This window comes from Ovis canadensis, chromosome 9 (assembly GCF_042477335.2).
Source record: "Ovis canadensis isolate MfBH-ARS-UI-01 breed Bighorn chromosome 9, ARS-UI_OviCan_v2, whole genome shotgun sequence".
Classification (NCBI taxonomy): domain Eukaryota; kingdom Metazoa; phylum Chordata; class Mammalia; order Artiodactyla; family Bovidae; genus Ovis; species Ovis canadensis.
In genome coordinates, this window is record NC_091253.1 from 80,172,480 (window position 1) to 80,196,843 (window position 24,364).

The following is a 24,364-nucleotide window of genomic DNA, read 5'->3' on the forward strand; positions in this document are numbered from 1 at the left end:
CTCTGCTTTTTAATGTGCTGTCTAGGTTGGTCTAGCTTTTCATCCAAGGAGCAAGTGAGCTTTAGTTTCATGGCTGTAGTCACATCCTCAGTGATTTTGGAGCCCAAGAAAATAAAGTCTGTCACTGTTTCCATTGTTTCCTCGTCTATTTCCCATGAAGTGATGGGACTGGATGCCGTGATCTTAGTTTTTTGAATGTTCAGTTTTAAGCCAGCTTTTTCACTCTCCTTTCTTACCTTCATCAAGAGTCTCTTTAGTTCCTCTTTGATTTCTGCCACATATAGATTATTGATATATTATTAATAATAATTCTCTAAGATTATCTAATTTTCACAGATTTCCTCAACTTTTTACCAAAAATTTTATTGGCATTTTATGTTTGAAGACTTAATAGTCTCTTTTAATTTGGAGCAATGTTACATTTTTTAAAATTGAAGTATAGTTGATTAACAGTAGTATATAGGTTTCAGGTGTACAGCATAATGATTCACAATTTCTAAAGATTATACTTCATTTGAAGTTACAAATTATCAACTATATTCCCTGTGTTGTACAGTATATCATTGTAATGTTTATTTTATGTGTGCATGCACGCTGAGTCGCTTCAGTCATTGTCTCTTTGTGATGCTATGGACTGTGTAGTCCACCAGTCTCCATCCATGGGATTCTCCACTAAGAATACTGGAGTGGGTTGTCCTGCCCTTCTCCAGGGGATCTTCCTGACCCAGGGTTTGAACCTGCATCTCCTGCGCTGCAGGTACTCTTTACCGCTGAACCACCAGGGAAGATCCATTTCTTTTATACATAATAGTTTGTACCCCTTAGTCCCCTACCCCTATCTTGACCCTTCCTCACTTCCTTCTCCCCACTGGTAACCACTAAATTGTTCTCTATAACTGTGAGTCTGTTTCTTTTTTGTTATATTCGCTAGTTTGTTTTTTTAGATTATTTGTCTTTCTGTTTAACTTTTTGTTTTTCTTTAGATTTTAAAGATGCTTGTTCAGTTGTTCTGTATAGTGTCTCATATTCTTAATTTGTCTGAATATTTATTTATGATGTGTTTTTAATTTACTTTTCCATCCCCTGTATTTTTTTTAACTCAAAGTTAAGTCTACAGGCTTAATTGGGTTAAGTTGGACATGGTGGTGGGTGTGCTTTGTAGAATTACTAGTCACTTCTTATTTCATCTCATCAGGAGACATAAATGCCAGCTTGCCACCCTCTCGGTAACACTAATTTTAAGCTGGTTAGGGTAAAAAGACCCTATAGCTCTCCATTCCAATTGTCTCCTTTCCCCTTGGAAATTAGCAAAAGCCCTGTAGACTGATACATTGTCACACTGCCCATCACTGACCAAATAAGTTATTTCCTTGATTTTGTAAAATGGTGATCATCTAACTAACTTCTAACTCTCCTTCCATGCACATATATTACCCTTCATTCTTCTGTAAAAGTCTAATTGCTGAAGCATCATACCTTGTGTTCTATTTTTTTTAATTTGAAAAACATAGTTAAAGTAAAGAAAACAGAAACCTACAGCAAGGCAGATTTTAAAGTCAATATGCCAGTCAAAGGAATTCTTTTGTGTGGAATATTTTCCTTTTAAGGAATATTAGAGGCATTTAAGTATTAAAGGGAAGCTGGATGAAATTATCTAGCTCACTTTCTTTAAGAAAAGAGTAATTTTTATTTTTAAAATTTTGCTTATTTTTTAAAGAAAGAACTGAAATTTTATAGTCTATACATCCTTAGTTTCCAAGTCTTAGATAATTTTTTCTTGTTGTTTTAGTTGCTAAGTCATATACAACTCTTTGTGACCCCATGGACTGTAGCCCACCAGGCATCTCTGTTCATGGGATTTACCAGGCAGAAATACTGGAGTGGGTTACCATTTCCTTCTCCAGGGGATCTTCCTGACCCAAGAATTGAACTCATTTCTCCTGCACTGCAGGTGGATTCTTTACCACTGAGCCACCTGGGAAACCCATATCTTCCTTACTCTATGGTATATTGTGAAAAATTTGTGCTTTGAAATTGTTTCTTGAGGGCTTGTGTTACATACTGTTCACTTTCCCCTTTCCTTTCCTCTTCTCTCCTCTCCTTTTTCTTTCATTACCCTTTTATGTTTTCCCCTTCTTTCTCTCTCTCTTTCTTTCTTTCTGAGATGTGCTTTTGGAACATGTTTAGGCTAAAGAAGGAAATGACTTTTGTCATTTTAATGGAACACTCAGATTATTGCTAAGCAGTAAGTTCCATAGACACATGGAAAGAAAGTGGTCAATTTATCATAGTTTCCTGTACAATTCTCTTCAGTTGCCTGTTTTTGAACTTCAGGCCTATTTTAATACATCAAGGGAGAGAGTTGAAATAAAGCAGCTCTTGGATTAAAATGATGGAGAGAGAAGAAAAGGGGTTGCCTTTTGTATTCAAAATTGGCCTGAGATGACCTAACGCTTAGCCTGGACATTTGAGATTTGTTCCCCTGTTTCTCCCACATTCAGACACTGCTTTAGATTGGGACTGTTATAAGGAAAGTCCAGCTTGATGCTCACCTGGCCTGTTACTCTGTCTCTGAGCATTACCCAACTTGAAAACTGACTCACTAGCCTTTGGTTAGCATCTAACGAATAGCTCTGAATGTCCAGGATTCCAGGCCTCATGCTGGGCTCCGGAGGTTTCAAGGGCCTCAGATGAGCTAGTCCCCCCTTTGTGCAGCTGACCTCCTTCATGGGGCAGAATGATAGTATATGAGTGAACTGACAAGATGATTTCATTTAAATAGTAAAACAGGGCCACCTGATGGAAGATGATGGGGGAGCTCCTTTACAGAGACTAGCCAGGATGGGCCTCCTTAGACAAGACTTGAATTATAAGAGTAAATCACCCATGCATCTGGGAATGGATGGACATTCCAGGCAGGGGAAACTGCAGGGGAAACTGCAAAGACCCTGAGGTGGAGATTAATTTGGCATGTTGGGGTAGCAGTAAGAAGGCCAGTGTGACTGGGGCTTAATGAGCAGGGAAGAGAATGGAAAGGAAGTGAGATTTCAGAAGCAGTCAGGGTCCTGATCACATAGGACCTCGGAAGTTAGGCTGAGAACTTTGGAATTTTAAAGGGAAGTTATGAGCATATTTAACAAAGGACATGACATCTGATTTATGTTTTTTAGAAGAGCACTCTGGTTGCTCTGGACTGGAGGTAGGACAAAATAGAGAAAAATTAGGGGCTATAGTGTCTCCAGACTTAGATATAGGCAACTTGATTTTCAGTTTTTGATGGATCCGTTTTGTTCTCAGTGTTTTCTCATGTTCTTCTCAGACATGAAGACCAATTTCTGTCCTCTGAAAATTTTGGTATTTGAGAATATTAGGAAGTATGATCAGAGACTACAGAGAATAAAGGAGAAAATAGATTTTAACGGCATATGATATACTTGATTCAATGAGACAATGAATGCATTCATTCAGTAAATATTGAGGGTCCTCTCTATGCCAAGCACTGTTGTAAGTCTCGCCAAAAAATATAGCTGTTTCATCCCCTAGTTAATTATTTCCTAAATTGACATTCTTGTTAATAAACAAACAGAAAACTCACCCAAAGATATGTTTAATAGTTTAAAATTATATCTTGTGTGTCCCTAATCTTTATATTCTCTACAGTTTTTTCCTCTGGGCTGCTTTTAGCTCTGTCTTCAAAATGTAGGTTCTCTTGCTCCTGTTTTCTCTCAGATGAAACAATTTAGGATGGGAAATACTTTTTTTAACACAAATATGAATTTCAATTAGTAGTAGTAACTTTTAGACTAGCTTTCAGATCTGTAATCAATATGATAATTGTATAAATGAATTATAGTTGCTTAAAACTTTTTTAAAGCCCAAATGCCCCACCTTAGTGTTCTCTTCTCTAACCCCTTCAGCAGGGCTGGGACTGGGGTGAAAGCAATGAGATCAAGTCATGCAAGACTGAATCATACATTTGTAGGGGCATACCCTACCTTTAGTTTAAACTGATATTCTGTTCCATGTGGATATTTTTTACATTAATTTTTATCTTTCAAAGTGTTGCATTCAAATATAACTTAATTATTGAGTTTTGGCTCATCCTTAAATCCTACACCTGAGTCAGTTGCCTCTCTCATCTCACCTAGTCCCTATTCTGCTTCCCTGCCAATATATCCTCTTCACCTACAATCTCTCCATTAGCCCAAGCCCCAGCCCTGATCATGTCAGGATATTTTAAAGAGGCTTTTTCTGTGTGAGTCTTATATATTATAGGTTTAAACATGCTACAGAAAAAGAGGAAAGTTCTACTGGTGTCATTTTTAGCGGAGGACCATTTAGATTGATATTGACCCTCCAGAAGGTTTCCCAGGTCCTTTTCAACAAGTGTTCTAAAAATGGTACCATGGTTATGAAAGTTCTCAAACAGCATAAGGAGTTTTAAAACTAATAGTACTTTCTTCCTTATCCTGTTTACCTCTGTTAAAGAAGGAGGAGAAAGGGACAGGACCAGGGCACTGGCACAGCTTGAAGGCATCTTCTAGAACAGGAACGTATGCTGTTTGCTCAGAGGATGGGTAGGTTTGCATTCATGGCTCAGAGTCATGTTATATTAAAGCCTGACTAGCAGCATGCGTCTTTGTGATTCAAGATGAGGTGAACATTTAGAGTTTCTGGAGGACCCCATGTATGCAGTTGAAAAATAGCTAACAGTCAGTCTTCAGTGCGGTCTGGGTTCCTAGTTACTTCATCTCCTCAGATGAACATCCAGGATGGTTTGATTCTCCCTCTTGTTGGTGTTCTGTGTAAAGCATGAGAATTAGTCACAGTATCTGGGTTTGAAACTCAGTTCTTCCCTTGGTTCCTGTGTGGATTCTGGCTTCTCTCTGAACCTCAGTTTCTTCATTTATAAACTGATAATAATAATTCCACTTACTAATTCACTGGGTACCCATGTCTATGAAATGATGATATCTAGAAGGACTGGCATGAACTAACATGATAGGTGTTCAGTAAATTGTCCTCATGAATCTGTCTAAAGTGTATCATGAGATTTTTGTACATTTCTGATCAGTTTTTGCTAGGTAATGGGACAAGGAAGTTATGTTTTACATGCCTATTAGTTGTTCTTAGTTATATACAGTATCTAAGACCTTGTACTAACAATTATCTTGTACTTGTAAATATTGGAGATATATATACACACACATATAAGGCACAGTGGGCTATCCTAGGGATTGTGGTGGTGATATTTTAGTTGCTAAATCATGTAGGGATTGAGGACATGAAAATTTAAATATGAAAATGGTTTTAACAACTCAGTTTTCTCATTCGATTGCAGTTCAATCTTGAACAAATATAATGTTTGAGACATGTAAAGCATTTTTATTATAATGTAGACCATTTTATTATCCTAGAGAAATATTATTTTAAAAGAAAACACAGCTAAATAAAAAACCCAAAATAATAATTTTGACTCTGTGAAGATTTAAATGTTTTTATCTTTTATCTTAAGGTACTAAATCAAACTTCTCGACTTGAAATACAACTGCTGGAGAATTCATTATCAACATACAAGCTAGAGAAACAACTTCTTCAACAGACAAATGAAATCTTAAAGATTCATGAGAAAAACAGGTGAGAGTTGTTGTATTGCAAAAATATGTACATATGTACTTATATCCTCCACCTTCTGCCACCTCTTAAAAAAGAAGATGGAAGTAATTTGAAAAAAAATACAGAGGCAAAATAATTTTTAATATAAAAAGAAATGAGAGTCTAAGGTGACTATTGCAAGTATGGCAAAAATAAGATTAATACTATTGCTTACACTCTTGAAATATTGGCTTTTTATAACTTTTAACACTAATTTATCTAATATTCTGTTGTTCAAATCTTACTGTACCCACAAAAATTAATTCTATGATGAAATTTGCTAACAGAAAATACCAAGATCTATAGTGATAGTGAAAAAAATAGAGCCTCTGAAACTCTAAATTGAATTATCACTTTATCTGCCCTCAACCATTTAAAGACCTACAAGATGGTTGAATTCAGAGTTCTTCTACTAGACAGAAGCACATTTTGTTTTCAGAAAATTACTTCCCTATCAAGCTGGTTCAAGAGCTGTCTCCCCTCAACCCCCATTTAAAGTCATTAACTCTGAACATAATAAATTTCTTTGGTTAGCTCTATAGACAAATTGATACAAGGGATTAGATATGATAGACAGAGTGCCTGAAGAACTATGGACAGAGGTTCATGACATCAGACATGAGGAAGTGATCAAAACCATCCCCAAGGAAAAGAAATGCAAAAAGGCAAAATGGTTGTCTGAAGAGGCCTTACAAATAGCTGAGAAAAGAAGAGAAGCTAAAGGCAAAGATCAAAAGGAAAGATATACCCATTTGAATGCAGAGTTCCAAAGAATAGCAAAGAGAGATAAAGCCTTCCTCAGTGATCAATGCAAAGAAATAGAGGAAAACAATAGAATGGGAAAGACTATAGATCTCTTCAAGAAAATTAGAGATACCAAAGGAGCATTTCATGCAAAGATGGGCACAATGAAGGACAGAAATGGTATAGACCTAACAGAAGCAGAAGATATTAAGAAGAGGTGGCAACAATATACAGAAGAACTGTACAAAAACGATCTTCATGACAAGGATAACCACGATGGTGTGATCACTCACCTAGAGCCAGACATCCTGGAATGCGAAGTCAAGTGGGCCTGAGGAAGCATCACTATGAACAAAGCTAGTGGAGGTGATTGAATTCCAGTTGAGCTATTTCAAATCCTGAAAGATGATGCTGTGAATGTGCTGCACTCAATATGCCAGCAAATTTAGAAAACTCAGCAGTGGCCACAGGACTGGAAAAGGTCAATTTTCATTACAATCCCAAAGAAAGGCAATGCCAAAGAATGTTCAAACTATTGCAAAATTGCACTTATCTCACACGATGGCAAAGTATACTGCTCAAAATTCTCCAAGCCAGGCTTCAACGTACATAAAGTGTGAACTTCCAGATGTTGAAGCTGAATTTAGAAAAGGCAGAGGAACCAGAGATCAAATTGCCAACATCTGTTGGATCACTGAAAAAATAAGAGAGTTCCAGAAAAATATCTACTTCTGCTTTATAGACTATGCCAAACCTTTGACTGTGTGGATCACAACAAACTCTGGAAAATTCTTCAAGAGATGGGAATACCAGACCACCTTGAGATATCTGTATGCAAATCAAGAAACAACAGTTATAACTGGACATGGAAAAACAGACTTGTTCCAAATAGGGAAAGGAGTATGTCAAGGCTGTATATTGTCCCCTGCTTATTTAACTTATATGCAGAGTGCATCATGTGAAATGCTGGACTGGATGAAGCACAAGCTGGAATCAAGATTGCTGGAGAAATATCAATAACTTTGGATATGCAGATGATACCACCCTTATGGCAGAAGCAAAGAAGAACTAAAGAGCCTCTTGATGAAACTGAATGAGGAGAGTGAAAAAGGGGGCTTAAAACTCAACATTCAGAAAACTAAGATCATGGCATCCGGTCCCATCACTTCATGGCAAATAGATGGGAAACAATGAAAACAGTGACAGACTTTATTTTTGGGAGGCTCCAAAATCACTGCAGATGGTGACTGCAGCCATGAAATTAAAAGACTCTTGCTCCTTGGAAGAAAACTTATGACCAATGTAGACAGCATATTGGAGAAGGCAATTGCATCCCACTCCAGTACTCTTGCCTGGAAAATCCCGTGGATGGAGGAGCCTGGTGGGCTGCAGTCCATGGAGTCACGAGGAGTTGAACACAACTGAGTGACTTCACTTTCACTTTTCAGTTTAATGCATTGGAGAAGGAAATGGCAACCCACTCTAGTGTTCTTGCCTGGAGAGTCAAAGGGACGGAGGAGCCTGATAGGCTGCTGTCTTTGGGGTCGCACAGAGTTGGAAACGACTGAAGCGACTTAGCAGCAGCTGCAGACAGCATATTAAAAGCAGAGGCAGTACTTTGCCAACAGAGGTCCAGCTAATCAAAGCTCTGACTTTTCCAGTAGTCTTGTATGGATGTGAGAGTTGGACTGTAAAGAAAGCTGAGTGCTGAAGAACTGATGCTTTTGAAGTCTGGTGTTAGAGAAGACTAGAGATTTCCTTGGAGTACAAGAAGATCCAGCCAGTCCATCCTAAAGGAAATCAGTCCTGAATATTCATTGGAAGAACTGATGCTGAAACTGAAACTTCGATACTTTGGCCACCTGCTGCCAAGAACTGACTCATTGGAAAGGACCCTGAGGCTGGGAAAGATTGAAGGCAGGAGAAGGGGATGACAGAGGATGAGATGGTTGTATGGCATCACCGACATGATGCACATGAGTTTGAGTAGGCTCCAGGAGTTGTTGATGGACAGAGAAGCCTGGCATGCTGCAGTTTGGATTGCAAAGAGTCAAACATAACTGAGCGACTGAATTGACTGAACTGATAGATATATTTTATAAACAATTAGTCATCTCAGGTAAGTGAAATGGGTCTTCCAGATCTTGCAACCAGGATGATTTATAAACTCATTATTTTGAAATTACTAACATTCATGATGGACAATTCAATCAAAATGCTGACCTCTGTAGGACAAAAACATTCTATATTAACTGTATTTTCTTCTGGATATTTGGACAGCTTGAAGTTTCAGTTCTTATGTATTATTTGATTTAAAGATCATTGTGTTGCTACAAACTAGTTCAATACCATTGTCTTGGTAGAACAGGAGTTTCCACCATATTCCAAACCAAGAAAACACCTACAATGAACTTCTAGTTCTCCTCTTCACCTTATAGATGAGGAAACAGACTCAGTGGAAGTGAGTGATCTATCCAAGGTCACAGAGCTTCCCAGTGGCACAACTGGGAATGTAATCCATGTTCTTTGTTCCTAGTCCTATTTTTCCCACTATGGCACATTCTCACAATACTGTCTGCAACCTAGAAGGAATTCCCAATTTTATGCTAAGTGTAGACTTTAATGACAATGATTATAATTAAACTTTTATGAAGAAGATAAACATGACTTTGGTATAGAGTCCGAATGGGGTCATTGCATGCTCTGTGACTTGTATTTCTAAGTTCTACATTCATTTATCTTTGTACTGTGTCATGGGTAAACTGTGTAACTATAAATAAACTCGATAGGACTTGACCTTGAACTAGTTGCATGATGAAATGTTCTGGAATTGAAAATCCTGTTTAAAAGTACCAAAACCTCACTGCAGATTCACAGTAACGAGAGACATACATGTGACAGGTACACTTTACTGCAGCTATCCCTTGATTTAGGGTCCCACCATGCTTTAACTTGGTTACTAAAAGCACACCTCATTTATAATCATGTTTCAAGATGCTATTGTGAAAGATTTGTCTTTGAATGAAGAAGTAAAATAATGACAGTTTTGCCTTATTTTTAGGTTGTTTTTAGAATTCTGTAAATAACACACATTTACTGTAGAAAATGAGAAATTTGAGAAGAAAATTAAAAACCATGACCCCATCACATTGAGAGAGCTTCATATGTTGCTGTAAAAAAAAATAAATATATTTTCTTAAAAAGTTGTATCATGCTGTACACACTGTTTTGCAGCCTTCCTTCTTTGGAGATAGATACCTTTTTAAATCAGTAATGATTCCTCTAGTATAACTCTTAAAAACTACATATTATTTCATTTTATAGATGTAACCTAGGGTGGTTTTGATTCATCTTTCATTAAGTGTGTTACCACATATGGTTTCTTTGTTTAAAAAGAAAGTCATCAACATGAATTTATATAATTCAATTCTCCACCTGCTGATATGCCTGTTCTCTCTTTGTCTGTATCTAACACTGTAGCTGTCAGGATACCTTAAAGAAACTGGGAAGCCTGAAAGGGCTCACCCTTTACTACAAAATCAAATTATTTTCTTAAGTGTCACTTGTACTCAGCTCTTTCCATCTCTCCTTGTTTCTCTCTTCTCTTTCCCTCCCTCCTGCTCAGAGTCATCCTTTCTCTTTTTTTCCTTCTTTTTCCAAGATTATAGCAATTCCATTTTCTAGCAGTACAAGCATTTCAAAATGTATTCAAGGATTTAGGTTTTAACTTGAAATCTATTTCTGTGCACATGCTGTAAAAAATTTACATGCACTGACTCTCAAGTGTGATGTTGCTGCACATGTGGCTCCTGGGGGTATTTTTCTATCAAAGTGCTGAATCTTCTAGCATTTCCATATCTCTATAATTAGCTGTGTCTTCTGTTGATGGATCCATGTGTGCAATGGAGTGTTGGTGGGACATCTATTCTTAAACCCAGTATATTCTTCCACAAACCGCTTCGAAAAAAATGTTTTTCTTTATACAAGCCAGAAGTACGTATTTGTGATACACAGCATACTTTCCCTATTATGTTTATTGTTATTGTTTATTTTTGTATGTGAAATGGAATTGGAGAAACTCTGCCAAGGTCTTTCTAGAACAACAAAGAAACGTGCCCCCACCCCAACACCATTTAAGTGGATCAAAGGTCAAGGTCAAGCACAAAGCTGTTTAAATATTTTGAAATAGTTTATTGATCATTCCTCCTATTCCTTAAATGAATCTTAATCCTCAAAATGCAACAAGAAGCTATTTCTACATTGAAGCATCTCTGAAATATAAGAACAACATGCCATTAGTTGGCGGGGTCTGGTTTGGATCAGCTAATACACTTTGCAAAGGGGATTATCTAAATTAAGCTTTGCTTCCTCCCCAAGGAATGTCAGAAGTTGTGTCTGGGTGTGTGACTTACTAGTTTTGAGTATGATGGGGCTTCAGCTGCCAAGTCAGTGAGCCCTTCAGAGAGCCCACCACTTCTTTGGCAAAACATAGAGGAATATTTTATAGACAGGATTATGCTACACAGTCATGCTGAGACGTCCTGCTGATCTGCATCCAGACAAACTGACTGCATCACTTATAGGGTTGAAAATAGAAGGCTGGCCGCATTAGAGTCACTTCTTTCTCCCCTGAATGGTGAAAGGCACAAAGCAGGAGCAAGATTAACAACACTTGCTCTGGTGTTTGTTTGCCTAGCAGTCTAGTGGGGGGCGACTCCAGGAAGCTTCCAGTTTGCAATTTTTAGAATTTTTTTTTTGACTGGATGCTGTCCTAATCTCAATACTTGGTTTTGTTCCTTACCTCAAGGAGGTAGCACTTAGAAGTAAGAGATCAGTAGCTGTATAATTGAAATTATACAACCAAGAACTCAAGAAATGGGAAGCATTAATATTTACCACAAACACAAGGTTGGTATTGACAAACTGAGAGATGTAATTGTCAACTTTTTTTTTATTGGATTCCTCCAGTATGTTTCCTGCCACTTCTGCTCAAAAAAATAAAAAGAGTTAGACTGAGAAAGATGTCATAATGCAAATTCCTTCAGCTGAATCAAATATGTAACTGCATCTTTTGGTGTAAAGATATGGTCAGCTGACCACATTTTAAGGCACTTGTTGATCTCTGACTTAACTCTAGTTGTTTCCAAGGTTGGAACATAGCCAAGCAAAAAGAAAAAAAAAAGTCTAGAAGAAATTCTTTTGCCTCACCAGGGAACACAGAAAGAGAAATCAGCTGTGTACTCTATGTGTACGAAGATGGAACCCTTGAGCTTTCTTGTTTAAACTTGTATCAAATATACAGAATGAAGGAAACTCTTCAATAAGACTGTTTAGAGTAAAGTGAAACTACACAAGTGGTGGTCATTCTGACAGTTTCATAAAAGTTATTTACTGCCTACCTATCTAATATCAGGCAGGTGAACATATGAGCTAGGTGCTTTACATACACTACTGCTAATACTCCAACTAATCCTCCAAAGTGTTTATCATCATTTTTATTTTATATTAAGTGAGTTGGACTATAAAGAAAGCTGAACACTGAAGAACTGATGCTTTCGAATTGTGGTGCTGGAGAAGACTCTTGAGGGTCCCTTGGACTGCGAGAATATCCAACCAGTCCATCCTAAAGGAGATCAGTCCTGGGTGTTCATTGGAAGGACTGATGTTGAAGCTGAAACTCCAATATTTTGGCCACCTCATGCAAAGAGCTGACTCATTTGAAAAGACCCTGATGGTGGCAAAAATTGAGGGCAGGAGGAAAAGGGGATGATGGAGGATGAAAGGGTTGGATGGCATCACTGATTCAATGTACATGGGTTTGGGTGAACCCCAGGCGTTGGTGATGGACAGGAAGGCCTGTCGTGCTGCAGTCCATGGGGTCGCAAAGAGTCAGACAAGACTGAGTGACTGCACTGAACTGCACTGAAAGTTCAAGAGGTCAAGTAACTTGCCTGGGACCAAACAGCTGATATATGGCAAAATTAAGGTTCAAGTCCATGATGATTCTCTTTCTTAATTATTATAAAAATGTGTTCCCAATGTGATGCAGCCTGAGGATTAATTGATGTGGTTGTCAAGTTATCCTCTTAGCATAATAAAATACAAATTTGAAGAAAGGAATAGGAATTGGTTTTGGCCTATATAGAGATCATTATTTATTCCTTCTAATATTAGAGTAGGCAGTATAACTATTTTACCTTGGGAATTCACTGAACCTATTTGAGAAGTTTCATCTGTTTTCTAGATAGAGCTTATGGAAAGTTATTGAGTTAATTCTAAGTGATTGAAATCCACCTAATTTCATGATACTAAATTGTAACTTTCTAACCAATTACTGTAATTGAACAGTGAAGTATTGGTTTTTAATACTTAATGTCTAAATAAATGAAAAGTTAAATCAGTCTTTCTAATTAAAGTTATCCTCCATCTGGTAAGTTCTTTATAAAATACTGAAGTAAAATCACAACTCATCAATCACTGTTGATACTGTCAATTCCATCTCCTAAATATTTTTCCAGTTGGTCTTGTTCTTTCTATTTACTCTCACTCTGTTTTATAGGCCAAAATCCCATTAATTTTTGTCTCAGCCAATGCAGTGACCTCTTTGCATGGCTTAATGCCTTAAACTTTTCAAACCTATCATCCAAAAGTCTGTCAAAGTCTTCTTTCTAAAATTCAAGTCACATTATTTTTCCCATTTTTTTCTTTAGATCTCCACATGTACTAGTTCAGCTCAGCCTCTAAATCTCTAGATAGCATATGCCCAACCCTCAGCTGATTCTCTGTAATGGACTGAGGAAAGCTGTCAAGTGCTTTAGCATGAAACATGGTCCGTGATCATTAATATCCTAATTTTATAGCCTTACTTCAGAAGTCGTCTTATATTTTAGAAGTATGGTCTTATAACTAAGAGCAGGAGCTCTGAGGTCAGACTGCCTGGATTGGCCTTGATTCTGCTGTAAGCTGCTCTGCCACTTATAATTTGTGTGATTTTGAGCAAGTTGTATCAACTTTCTGTGCTTTGGTTGTTCTCATTTGTAACATAGGGGTGATGATAATAGTGCATGGAGTTGATATGAGGATTAATTGAGTTATTGCTTATAAAACACTGATACAGTGCTTGAAACACACAGTAAGTGTTTAATCACGCTAGTTATTAGTATCACATTGAAGACTTGATGTTTGTTCAGGCATGATTGATGCTTGCCTTGTTGGGCTTCCCTGGTGGCGCAGCTGGTAAAGAATCTGCCTCCAGTGAGGAAGACCTGGGTTCAATTCCTGAGTTGGGAAGATCCCCTGCAGAAGGGAAAGGCTACCCACTCCAGTATTCTGGCCTGGAGAATTCCATAGACTGTATAGTGCATGGGGTCGCAAAGAGTTGGACACGACTGAGTGACTTTAACTTTCGCTTTCTTTTGTCTGGAATGCCCTGTAGAGCTCACACATGTCTGTCCTTTCAAAACTCAGTGTAGATAATACCCCTTCCAAGAAGCTTTTTTCTGATTCTGCCAAAGATATTTGCTTATTACAACTTATGAGATTACAATCTACCTTGTTTTTTCCTCCTGTTACTTCACTTATCCCATCACATTGGTGTGTGTGTGTGTATCTATCTATGAACCACTGGACTGTGACCTTCTGGAACATAGAAACTGTGCTTTATTTATTTCTGTGCTCATGCTCCCAAGCACAGTTGTCTGCATATAGTATATATAGTTTTAAATGCTTTTTGAATGTTGACTGATGAGCTGGCAAGTGAACTGGCAAATATCCCAACAAATGTCCTTTATCCATGTGCACACAAACACACACAACTTAAAAATATTTTAATGGAAAACACAGATCACATAGTTTACATTAAATATTGTAAACATTTTCATTGTTCTTACCATAAATAAAATACAGATGGCTTTTATACCACTGTTCTGCATCCCTAAAAGCCCACTGCATGGCAGCCAAGGTTATCAGTCCACATTCTGAGGTTCACTAATTCAGCCCAATTTTTTCATCTAGACAGTATCTCCTCAGACTATTCTAGACTCATGACTGTTTGCATTTTCTTGGCTAATAAAAAAAAAGCCTAACTGATCTAAGTGTTAAATTGTACAGTTCAGTTCAGTTCAGTTCAGTCGCTCAGTCATGTCTGACTGTTTGAGACCTCATGAATCGCAGCATGCCAGGCCTCCCTGGCCATCACCAACTCCCGGAGTTCACTCAGATTCACGTCCATCAAGTCCGTGATGCCATCCAGCCGTCTCATCCGCTGTCGTCCCCTTCTCCTCCTGCCCCCAATCCCTCCCAGCATCAGAGTCTTTTCCAATGAGTCAACTCTTCACATGAGGTGGCCAAAGTACTGGAGTTTCAGCTTTAGCATCATTCCTTCCAAAGAAATCCCAGGACTGATCTCCTTCAGAATGGACTGGTTGGATCTCCTTGCAGTCCAAGGGACTCTCAAAAGTCTTCTCCAACACCACAGTTCAAAAGCATCAATTCTTCGGTGCTCAGCCTTCTTCACAGTCCAATTCTCACATCCATACATGATCACTGGAAAAACCATAGCCTTGACTAGACAGATCTTAGTCAGCAAAGTAACGTCTGTGCTTTTGAATATACTATCTAGGTTAGTCATAACTTTTCTTCCAAGGAGTAAGTGTCTTTTAATTTCATGGCTGCAGTCACCATCTGCAGTGATTTTGGAGCCCCCAAAAATAAAGTCTGACACTCTTTCTACTGATTCCCCATCTATTGCCCATGAAGTGATGGGACTGGATGCCATGATCTTTGTTTTCTGAATGTTGAGCTTTAAGCCAACTTTTTCACTCTCCACTTTCAATTTCATCAAGAGGCTTTTTAGTTCCTCTTCACTTTCTGCCATGAGGGTGGTGTCATCTGCATATCTGAGGTGACTGATATTTCTCCCGGCAATCTTGATTCCAGCTTGTGTTTCTTCCAACCCAGCGTTTCTCGGATGTACTCTGCATAGAAATTAAATAAGCAGGGTGACAATATACAGCCTTGACGTACTCCTTTTCCTATTTGCAACCAGTCTGTTGTTCCATGTCCAGTTCTAACTGTTGCTTCCTGACCTGCATACAGATTTCTCAAGAGGCAGGTCAGGTGGTCTGGTATTTCCATCTCTCTCAGAATTTTCCACAGTTTATTGTGATCCACACAGTCGAAGGCTTTGGCATAGTCAATAAAGCAGAAATAGATGTTCTTCTGGAACTCTCTTGCTTTTTCCATGATCCAGCGGATGTTGGCAATTTGATCTCTGGTTCCTCTGCCTTTCTAAAACCAGCTTGAACATCAGGAAGTTCACGGTTCACGTACTGCTGAAGCCTGGCTTGGAGAATTTTGAGCATTACTTTACTAGCATGTGAGATGAGTGCAATTGTGCGGTAGTTTGAGCATTCTTTGGCATTGCCTTTCTTTGGAATTGGAATGAAAACTGACCTTTTCCAGTCCTGTGGCCACTGCTGAGTTTCCCAAATTTGCTGGCCTATTGAGTGCAGCACTTTAACAGCATCATCTTTCAGGATTTGAAATAGCTCCACTGGAATTCCATCACCTCCACTAGCTTTGTTCGTAGAGATGCTTTCTAAGGCCCACTTGACTTCACATTCCAGGATGTCTGGCTCTAGATGAATGATCACACCAACCTGATTATCTGGGTCATGAAGATCTTTTTTGTACAGTTCTTCCGTGTATTCTTGCCACCTCTTAATGTCTTCTGCTTCTGTTAGGTCCATACCATTTCTGTCCTTTATCGAGCCCATCTTTGCATGAAATGTTCCCTTGGTATCTCTAATTTTCTTGAAGAGATCTCTAGTCTTTCCCATTCTGTTCTTTTCCTCTATTTCTTTGCATTGATCCCTGAAGAAGGCTTTCTTATCTCTTCTTTCTATTCTTTGGAACTCTGCATTCAGATGCTTATATCTTTCCTTTTCTCCTTTGCTTTTCACTTCTCTTCTTTTTACAGCTATTTGTAAGGCCTCCCCAGACAGCCATTTTGCTTTTTTGCATTTATTTTCTATGGGGATGGTCTTGTGTTAAATTTTACAGAAGTGTATAAACTGAAATTAAAAATCCCTAATTCCATATTCCCCCACCCCCTGCAGAGAATCATCATTAACAGATTTGCAGTTTGGTACCTATTCTTCCAGACTTTTTAATGAATATATTAAAATATACACGTGTAGATAGAGAGTACATATTTATCTGTGTGGTTGCAGAGATATACACCCATATGCAATTACACATATGCATAGTACATGTTTATATCATGTATGCATATGTGTATAGATTGTAACTATTTTTAAAATGCTGGGTTCATTTCTACTTCATAGCAATCTATCATGGATATATTATATATTTAACTATATGCTATACCTCTTTCATTGCCAGAAATGCACTAAAATTTACAGCTCAGTAGAACTTTATGTATTATTTTATAGATTCAAAGATATTGATAATTATCAGCAAATTTTACAGTCTCCCCAAGTGTTCATGGGCTTTCTAATTTCCTCAGACTTTGCTATCCATTTTATTAACCTTGTTTACCTAAGAGGTTATATTGTACATCTTTCTTGGTTATTGACTATTTGGATTCTTCTTCTGGGACTAGCCTATTCATGTATCTTTGTCATTTTTTATTGGATTGTTTCTCTAATGTCATTAACTCCTTACGTAAGTTCTTTAATGGATATTAAAATTTTGTAGTATATACCACCAATATGTTCTCTAGTTTGTTGTTTATTTCTCAGCCTATTTTTAGGAAGAATTTTTAGTGTTATGAGGTTGTATATGTATTTTTTTCTTCTCAGCTTCTGGCTTCCACAGAATATTTAGCTTATTATCTGCCTCAAACTTTAAAAAGTTTGTTTGCTGAATGTTTACCTGTAGTGATCTATGCTTCTGTCCACATTTGAATTACAGAAATATTTAACTTTTTATTTTAAGAAACAATTGACTACATTCAAGTTAGAAAATTCAATATAAATTTAACCTGAACTTAGTATGCCCTTGTTTGAGTACGGGAGTGGAAAGAATATTCTTTGAAAACCATATTTGCAACGCATGTAAGCAACATACAGATTAAAAATAATTTAAAAATTGAAAGAGCTCTGAGGAAATTCAGGCCGATGACAATGAGAAGATTTCTATATTACTGACACCTACCTCCTTGTGTGAGGGCTCCATTTACACACAGAGGACTTAAGGAAATGTCACTACTGTGAAACCAGTTGCTGCTCTGGTACGAACTCTACTGTAGGAGACAATCTGAAAGGGAGAACTTTTTCTGTGAAAGTTTCAAGGTCTGTTGAATGATTTAAAATGCCAGTGTTTTCCATGAGCTATGTTGGAGGAGGCAGACTGTAAAAATTAGGAGGAAAAGTCAACCAAAAACGTCAAAAAGGACTTTGTATATACTCAATTAGAACCTTTTACTGAAGTTAAAGGTCTGGAGTATTTAGCTTATTTTATTCTTCATTGAAGTGTACCTCTGCCTCACACTAGAAGTGGAATGCCAAAATTCTAGGTATGTCTCTTCTCAAAGTGTTTCCAGAAAGAAGAGAAACAGGAAGTACTAAAAATCCTATGAGGAAACTCTTCGGATTTCAAGTTCAATTTGAATAAATATAGGCACACAGTTTTCCTTGTGGCTCAACTGGTAAAGAATCTACCTGCAATGTGGGAGTCCTGGGCTCAGTCCTTGGGTTGGAAAGATCCCCTGGAGAAGGGAAAGTCTACCCACTCCAGTATTCTGGCCTGGAGAATTCTATGGACTATATAGTCAACATGGGGTCACAAAGAGTCAGACACGACTGAAAACGTGCACTTTCCATAAATTGCAGTTCCATGGAACACCAATTCTAAGGGATGCATCATAGTAAAATTATTTATTTAGATTTCCCCAAAACTTGACACAGAACTTTTAACTATAGAATGCCTAATAAAAATAAAAATATTATCAGCAGTAGCCACAGAACTGGAAAAGGTCAGTTTTCATTCCAATCCTGAAGAAAGGCAATGCCAAAGAATGTTCAAACTACCACACAAATGCACTCATCTCACATGCTAGCAACGTAATGCTCAAAGTTCTTCAAGTCAGGCTTCAGCAGTACATCAACCATGAACTTCCAGATGTTCAAGCTGGATTTAGAAAAGGCAGAGGAACCAGAGATCAAATTGCTAACATCCACTGGATCATGGAAAAAGCAAGAGAGTTCCAGAAAAACATCTATTTCTGCTTTATTGACTATGCCAAAGCCTTCGACTGTGTGGATCACAATAAACTGTGGAAAATTCTGAGAGAGATGGAAATACCAGACCACCTGACCTGCCTCTTGAGAAATCTGTATGCAGGTCAGGAAGCAACAGTTAGAGCTGGACATGGAACAACAGACTGGTTGCAAATAGGAAAAGGAGTACATCAAGGCTGTATATTGTCACCCTGCTTATTTAATTTCTATGCAGAGCACATCCGAGAAACGCTGGGTTGGAAGAAACACAAGCTGGAATCAAGATTGCCGGGAGAAATATCAGTCACCTCAGATATGCAGATGACACCACCCTCATGGCAGAAAGTGAAGAGGAACTAAAAAGCCTCTTGATGAAATTGAAAGTGGAGAGTGAAAAAGTTGGCTTAAAGCCCAACATTCAGAAAACAAAGATCATGGCATCCAGTCCCATCACTTCATGGGAAATAGAGAGGAAAACAGTAGAAACAGTGTCAGACTTTATTTTTGGGGGCTCCAAAATCACTGCAGATGGTGACTGCAGCCATGAAATTAAAAGACACTTACTCCTTGGAAGAAAAGTTATGACCAACCTAGATAGTATATTCAAAAGCAGAGACGTTACTTTGCTGACTAAGGTCCCTCTAGTCAAGGCTATGGTTTTTCCAGTAGTCATGTATGGATGTGAGAGTTGCACTGTGAAGAAGGCTGAGCGCCGAAGAATTGATGCTTTTGAACTGTGGTGTTGGAGAAGACTTTTGAGAGTCCCTTGGACTGCAAGGAGATCCAACCAGTCCATTCTGAAGGAGATCAGCCCTGGGATTTCTTTGGAAGGAATGATGCTAAAGCTGAAACTCCAGTACTTTGGCCACCTCATGTGAAGAGTTGACTCATTGGAAAAGACTCTGATGCTGGGAGAGATTGGGGGCAGGAGGAGAAGGGGACAACAGAGGATGAGATAACTGGATGGCATCACTGACTCGATGGACATGAGTCTGAGTGAACTCCGGGAGTTGGTGATGAACAGGGAGGCCTGGCATGCTGCGATTCATGGGGTCGCAAAGAGTCGGACATGACTGAATGACTGAACTGAACTGAGCAACTGAACTAAGCTGAATAAAAATATACTGCATGTGCTCTAGAAAACAGTGCGCTGGACTTTGGAATTAGCATCCCGGTTTCAGATTATGCATTTAAACCTAAACTAAATTTGTTGCTAAAGACCATCATCAGGGAAAATATGACTGCTTTGCCTATTGAATTTAGGGCAGTGGAGCTGTCTTGTTCTTCAGATTAACTTTTATATATAAAAGCCTCCATGCCCACTGAGATGGCCTCTCCTTACTTAACCGGTTGGGGAAAATGTAAGAGAACCAATAAAAGACCTCACGACACAATGGGATATAATCAATATATTGAGTAAGAAAATTAAATTTAATGGCACAGGGTTTAAGGCAGAAAGAAAATCTCAGTCAAGATTTCTTTAATGGCTTGGCAAAAAAAATTTGTTTTATACATGGAAAAGATGAGTAGGTTGAAATATTGTGAAAGACAAGCTCCCAAAAATAACCAGATGGAGAGCAGAAAATAGTAAAGGGATATTAAGTTGATGCCTTGATTCTTGGCTGTTATAATGTAAGTATGTGGAACTAGATAGAGATTATGTTATAGTAAATCAAAGAGATGAGACTCTAAAGCTAGTTTTCATAACACTGGGTTGTCATGGACAGCTTTCTAGTCTAAGAAATTAGAACAGTTGGCTTTTTATTTTTGTTCTGATATAGTGTTTGCACAATTTTATACAAGGTATTTATAGATTTTTACTTAAAACTAGGCCTTGTAACATCTTGTCATTCTTTATCACTATTTTACTTTAAGAATAAAAAGACATGAGATTTTTTTAATGCTCTACAGCAAAAATGGTGTATTACAACAATATAATTAGTAAGTAGAGATAGTATATGAATATTTTCTGGCAGAAGAGTTTTGGATTCAAGCCAGTTTGGAAATAGTAAGGAAGGGCTAACTTCCCAAGTAGATAATAACTAATGGATGAGAATTATTAAAGAAAAGAGGATAGTGTTTTTGGAAGCCAAATACAAAGAGGTGGAAGGGAGGGAATGAATAGTATCAAAAAGATAACAATTTTGCCTGAAAAAGTCTAAAAATTGTCATTAATGTAAAGGGTATCCTTAGTAAATAAAGTTAATACAGAAATACTATAGAATAAAAGCCATTAGAGAGAATCCAAGTGAAGAAAAGAGATAAAAAAATGACCTGAAGAGATAATTAGGTGCTAAGTCGTGCCATTTGTGAAACAGTGTGGTGTGTTCCCATATTGCAAATAGTTTTTATTCATTTGATTTTTAATGCATATATTTCAGTCTCAATCCTGTGAGATGTCTTTGATGCAAAGCAAATTTCTTCTTTACATGAATTTGTATTTTAAAATGACAGGTTATGTTGATGTCTTTTAATACCTGGTAGCCATGGTACATTAAGATTGTTTGGTGAATTATGAATATTAACATTTTTTTTCCAACATGCTAAGTGTATACTCCTTTTACTTGGGAAGTACAGACTTTTTGTTACACAAATCAGAGTTCAGAATTTTTTCCTTTGGCACTGGGATTTCTTTGATCAACTTTCCATTCTCAGCACTTTCCAAAATTCTGAAAATCAAAATAGAACAAAAACTCCTTTATTGACATCTCAGATAGTAGCCATCTTTTATTATATGTCTTCTTGAGAAAAGAATGCTTCAAAAGTGGAAAGTGGGAAAACATGGATGCAAAAAAGTATTATGTCTGAAACAGAAGTTTCTTGTATCTGCTTTTTTCTTTCATTTGAATTTTTTTTTCCATTTCTCTCTGAAAATAAATGGTTAGAGTGGGAATAGTGTCATTTTATATTTTATATTGGCACTCAGCAACTAATAAATGCAAATTATAACAAAAGCATGGTATTTTCCAGATGAGAATGTTACCTCCTAATTAAAGGCCAGTGCTCATCTTATTTCAGGAACAAAATGATAATTCAGAATTTTTATCTAGTATTTTATGACTATACATCCAAATGTTGCTCTTTTCATTATTACAGTTAAGGTTTCTTGGTAGTATACTGTAACTCTTGTGAATTTGAAAGAAAATTTTCCATAAGTTCACAGACTTAATTTTATAGGCATTTAACATCTGATCATTACCCTAGGAAGAGAAACAAAAATAATTAAAAAGTAAACTGAGAATGAGCTAAGGCATCCATTGTGGCTAATTCTCAGATCAGAAGGCCAAAAATTAACAGTTACAGAGAAAGCCTCCTCTGACATGCATAGCAAGCATACTAATCACTTAACAGTGGGTGGGATAAAGATTTTAACCAATAAAAAAGGTATTTGGTATTATTTGATTTTGTTTGCTTTTTAGCTACTAACTTTTCCAGCAGCAAGTTACTGACACAGAAGAAAACACTAAAACGCAACGAATCATACCTACTCCTTCAGAAATGCTGTGTCTCTTCTTACTCCAGCTTCCTTGCCTGAAGTTTTCATTTCCAAAAAATGCTTTAATAAATAAAAATGACCTTCATATTTTCCCAAATCATTATACTCAAGATATATTCAACTGAGTTTGCTTAATGACTGGTCTGGACAGAGATCCTTTCACAGTCCTATAGAATATAAAGCAACTCAAAATAGAGAAGCAGATCTTTTTAGATTGGAAAAGTCACAGAGCTGTGTCAATGGGTCTCAATGTGAAGTTTTCTGGGCATGCTACCAAAGGTGTTGTAAATTAGTAAGCTCTTATACATAGAAGCATCGCAGTGTTTTTCAGGCTTAGTTCAATGGGCAGCTTTCCTTTCATGTTCCACATTTTCTTGGAGGATAAGTTTGTCAGCAAAGATCTGGAATTACCACATGCAGGTCTCTCCACACTTCTTAATCTGTGTTATGGGCAGTCAGATATTCCAGCTCATCCCCTACTACAGGGAGTTAGAAAATTTGGCTCTTCAAACAATCTCTATTTTATGACTTAAAAGTATTAAGTTTAGAACACTCCCTAGTGTCCCCTTTTTGAAAACATATAGGAATGATTCAGTGCTACAGATCTCCAAGGTAAATTAAATACCCAGTCTGGTATGTTCCATTTGAATAACACCTTGTAAACTAAGGACTGGTTGAACCTTCTGTAAATGAAACTGAGAAAACTGAATAAGGCTCTTCTCTGAGGAATACTAGTATATTATACACTCTATAAAATGTAAGTGCTTCTTATTTCCAGTCAGTTGCTAGCATCCAACAGTGCTTCTGCATTTGCTGTCATTTTTAATGTGCAATATGCAAAGGGAGTATCCTGTGAAGAGTTCTGAAAGAAGGAAGGTTCTTGGTTGAGGACTGCATCACTCCAGGAAAAGTTTCCCAAGTCCTTTTGTAAGACCATCCCATCAGCAACATAATCTTCCTTTTTGGAACCAGTTATTCAGTGATTTGGAAATTCATTATGCCTTTAGCCCTTATCTTGAAGCTCTGATTGAGAGATAAAGTAAGCTAGTGGTTACAATGCAGGGCCAGGTATCAAAAATCCCAAGAAATGCAATTCGCTGTGATTTTACATAGCTTAGTTTCTGGTCCTCTGGTTTCTGCATCAATATGCTATTCCTCGTGAAATGTAATCCCTGTTAATGTTTTGAAAATCCCAAATGAATGAAACAAAGTAAATAAAAAATAGTTTCTATAGTTTGTTCAAACTTTTTTCTGAACTACTGCTTCTATTTCTTATTGGATTCATTTCTTTAATGAAAATTATGCTATAATTTCTCCAGACAGAGTCCAAGTTAGCTACCCTGGATATAAGATACATCCCAAGAAATAAATTACATTTAGGAAACAAACATCACTCTAACAATAACTTATCTAATAATTCTTCATTTCAAATGCTATATAATGTCACTCCTATTAAATATATATTTATGTATAAATGCATTTATATGTATATACTTTTTCTTAGTCGCTTGCTTAATAAATATTTCCATGGTGAAATACCTAATTAAAATTTCTTACAGTAAATAAACTCAGGAACTAGTTGAATCATGTTTCTTAACAGCATTTTAAAACTAAATTTTATCTTCACTTCCTTGTAGTTTATTAGAACACAAAATCTTTGAAATGGAAGGAAAGCACAAGGAAGAACTGGATGCCTTAAAGGAAGAGAAAGAGAATCTTCAAGGCTTGGTTACTCGTCAAACATATATAATCCGGGAGCTGGAGAGACAGTTGAACAGAGCCACCACCAATAACAGCGTCCTTCAGAAGCAGCAGCTGGAGCTGATGGACACAGTCCATAGCCTTGTCAACCTCTGCACTAAAGAAGGTAATAAGAACTTCTTCCTTACTTTGGTTATAGTAAATATTTTATTTAATATAAAGCAAGTAAATATCCAATATAACTTTCTAAGTTGCACTGATTGCTAGTATAGAAGCAGCAAAAGAACGTTATTCTTAGAAGCGTTTATTGAAGTTTACACTTACAATTTTCTCGTGTTTTTAACTTCAGAGAAATAATTCATAAGCTAGGATTCATGAATTCACCCTATCTTTCTAATTTCTCCTTTTTTATTGGCCTTTTTGGCTTTAAATAAAATCTGTTATGTTCTCATGGATAAATATTTAGTACTGTAGTGTTAGACACTTAACTATACAGGACAGAATTTAGACACTATTAAAGATTAGT

General features: G+C 37.2%; 1 protein-coding gene across 1 annotated transcript in view; it reads left to right on the forward strand.

Annotated features, from left to right (window-relative positions):
• ANGPT1 (angiopoietin 1) overlaps nt 1-24,364 on the forward strand; it is a 298,338-nt gene that overhangs the window by 187,836 nt on the left and 86,138 nt on the right. The window contains exons 3-4 of the mRNA XM_069600381.1: nt 5,516-5,637; nt 23,775-24,004. Coding sequence (XP_069456482.1) covers nt 5,516-5,637; nt 23,775-24,004 — 352 coding nt within the window. The remainder of the gene's footprint in view (nt 1-5,515; nt 5,638-23,774; nt 24,005-24,364) is intronic.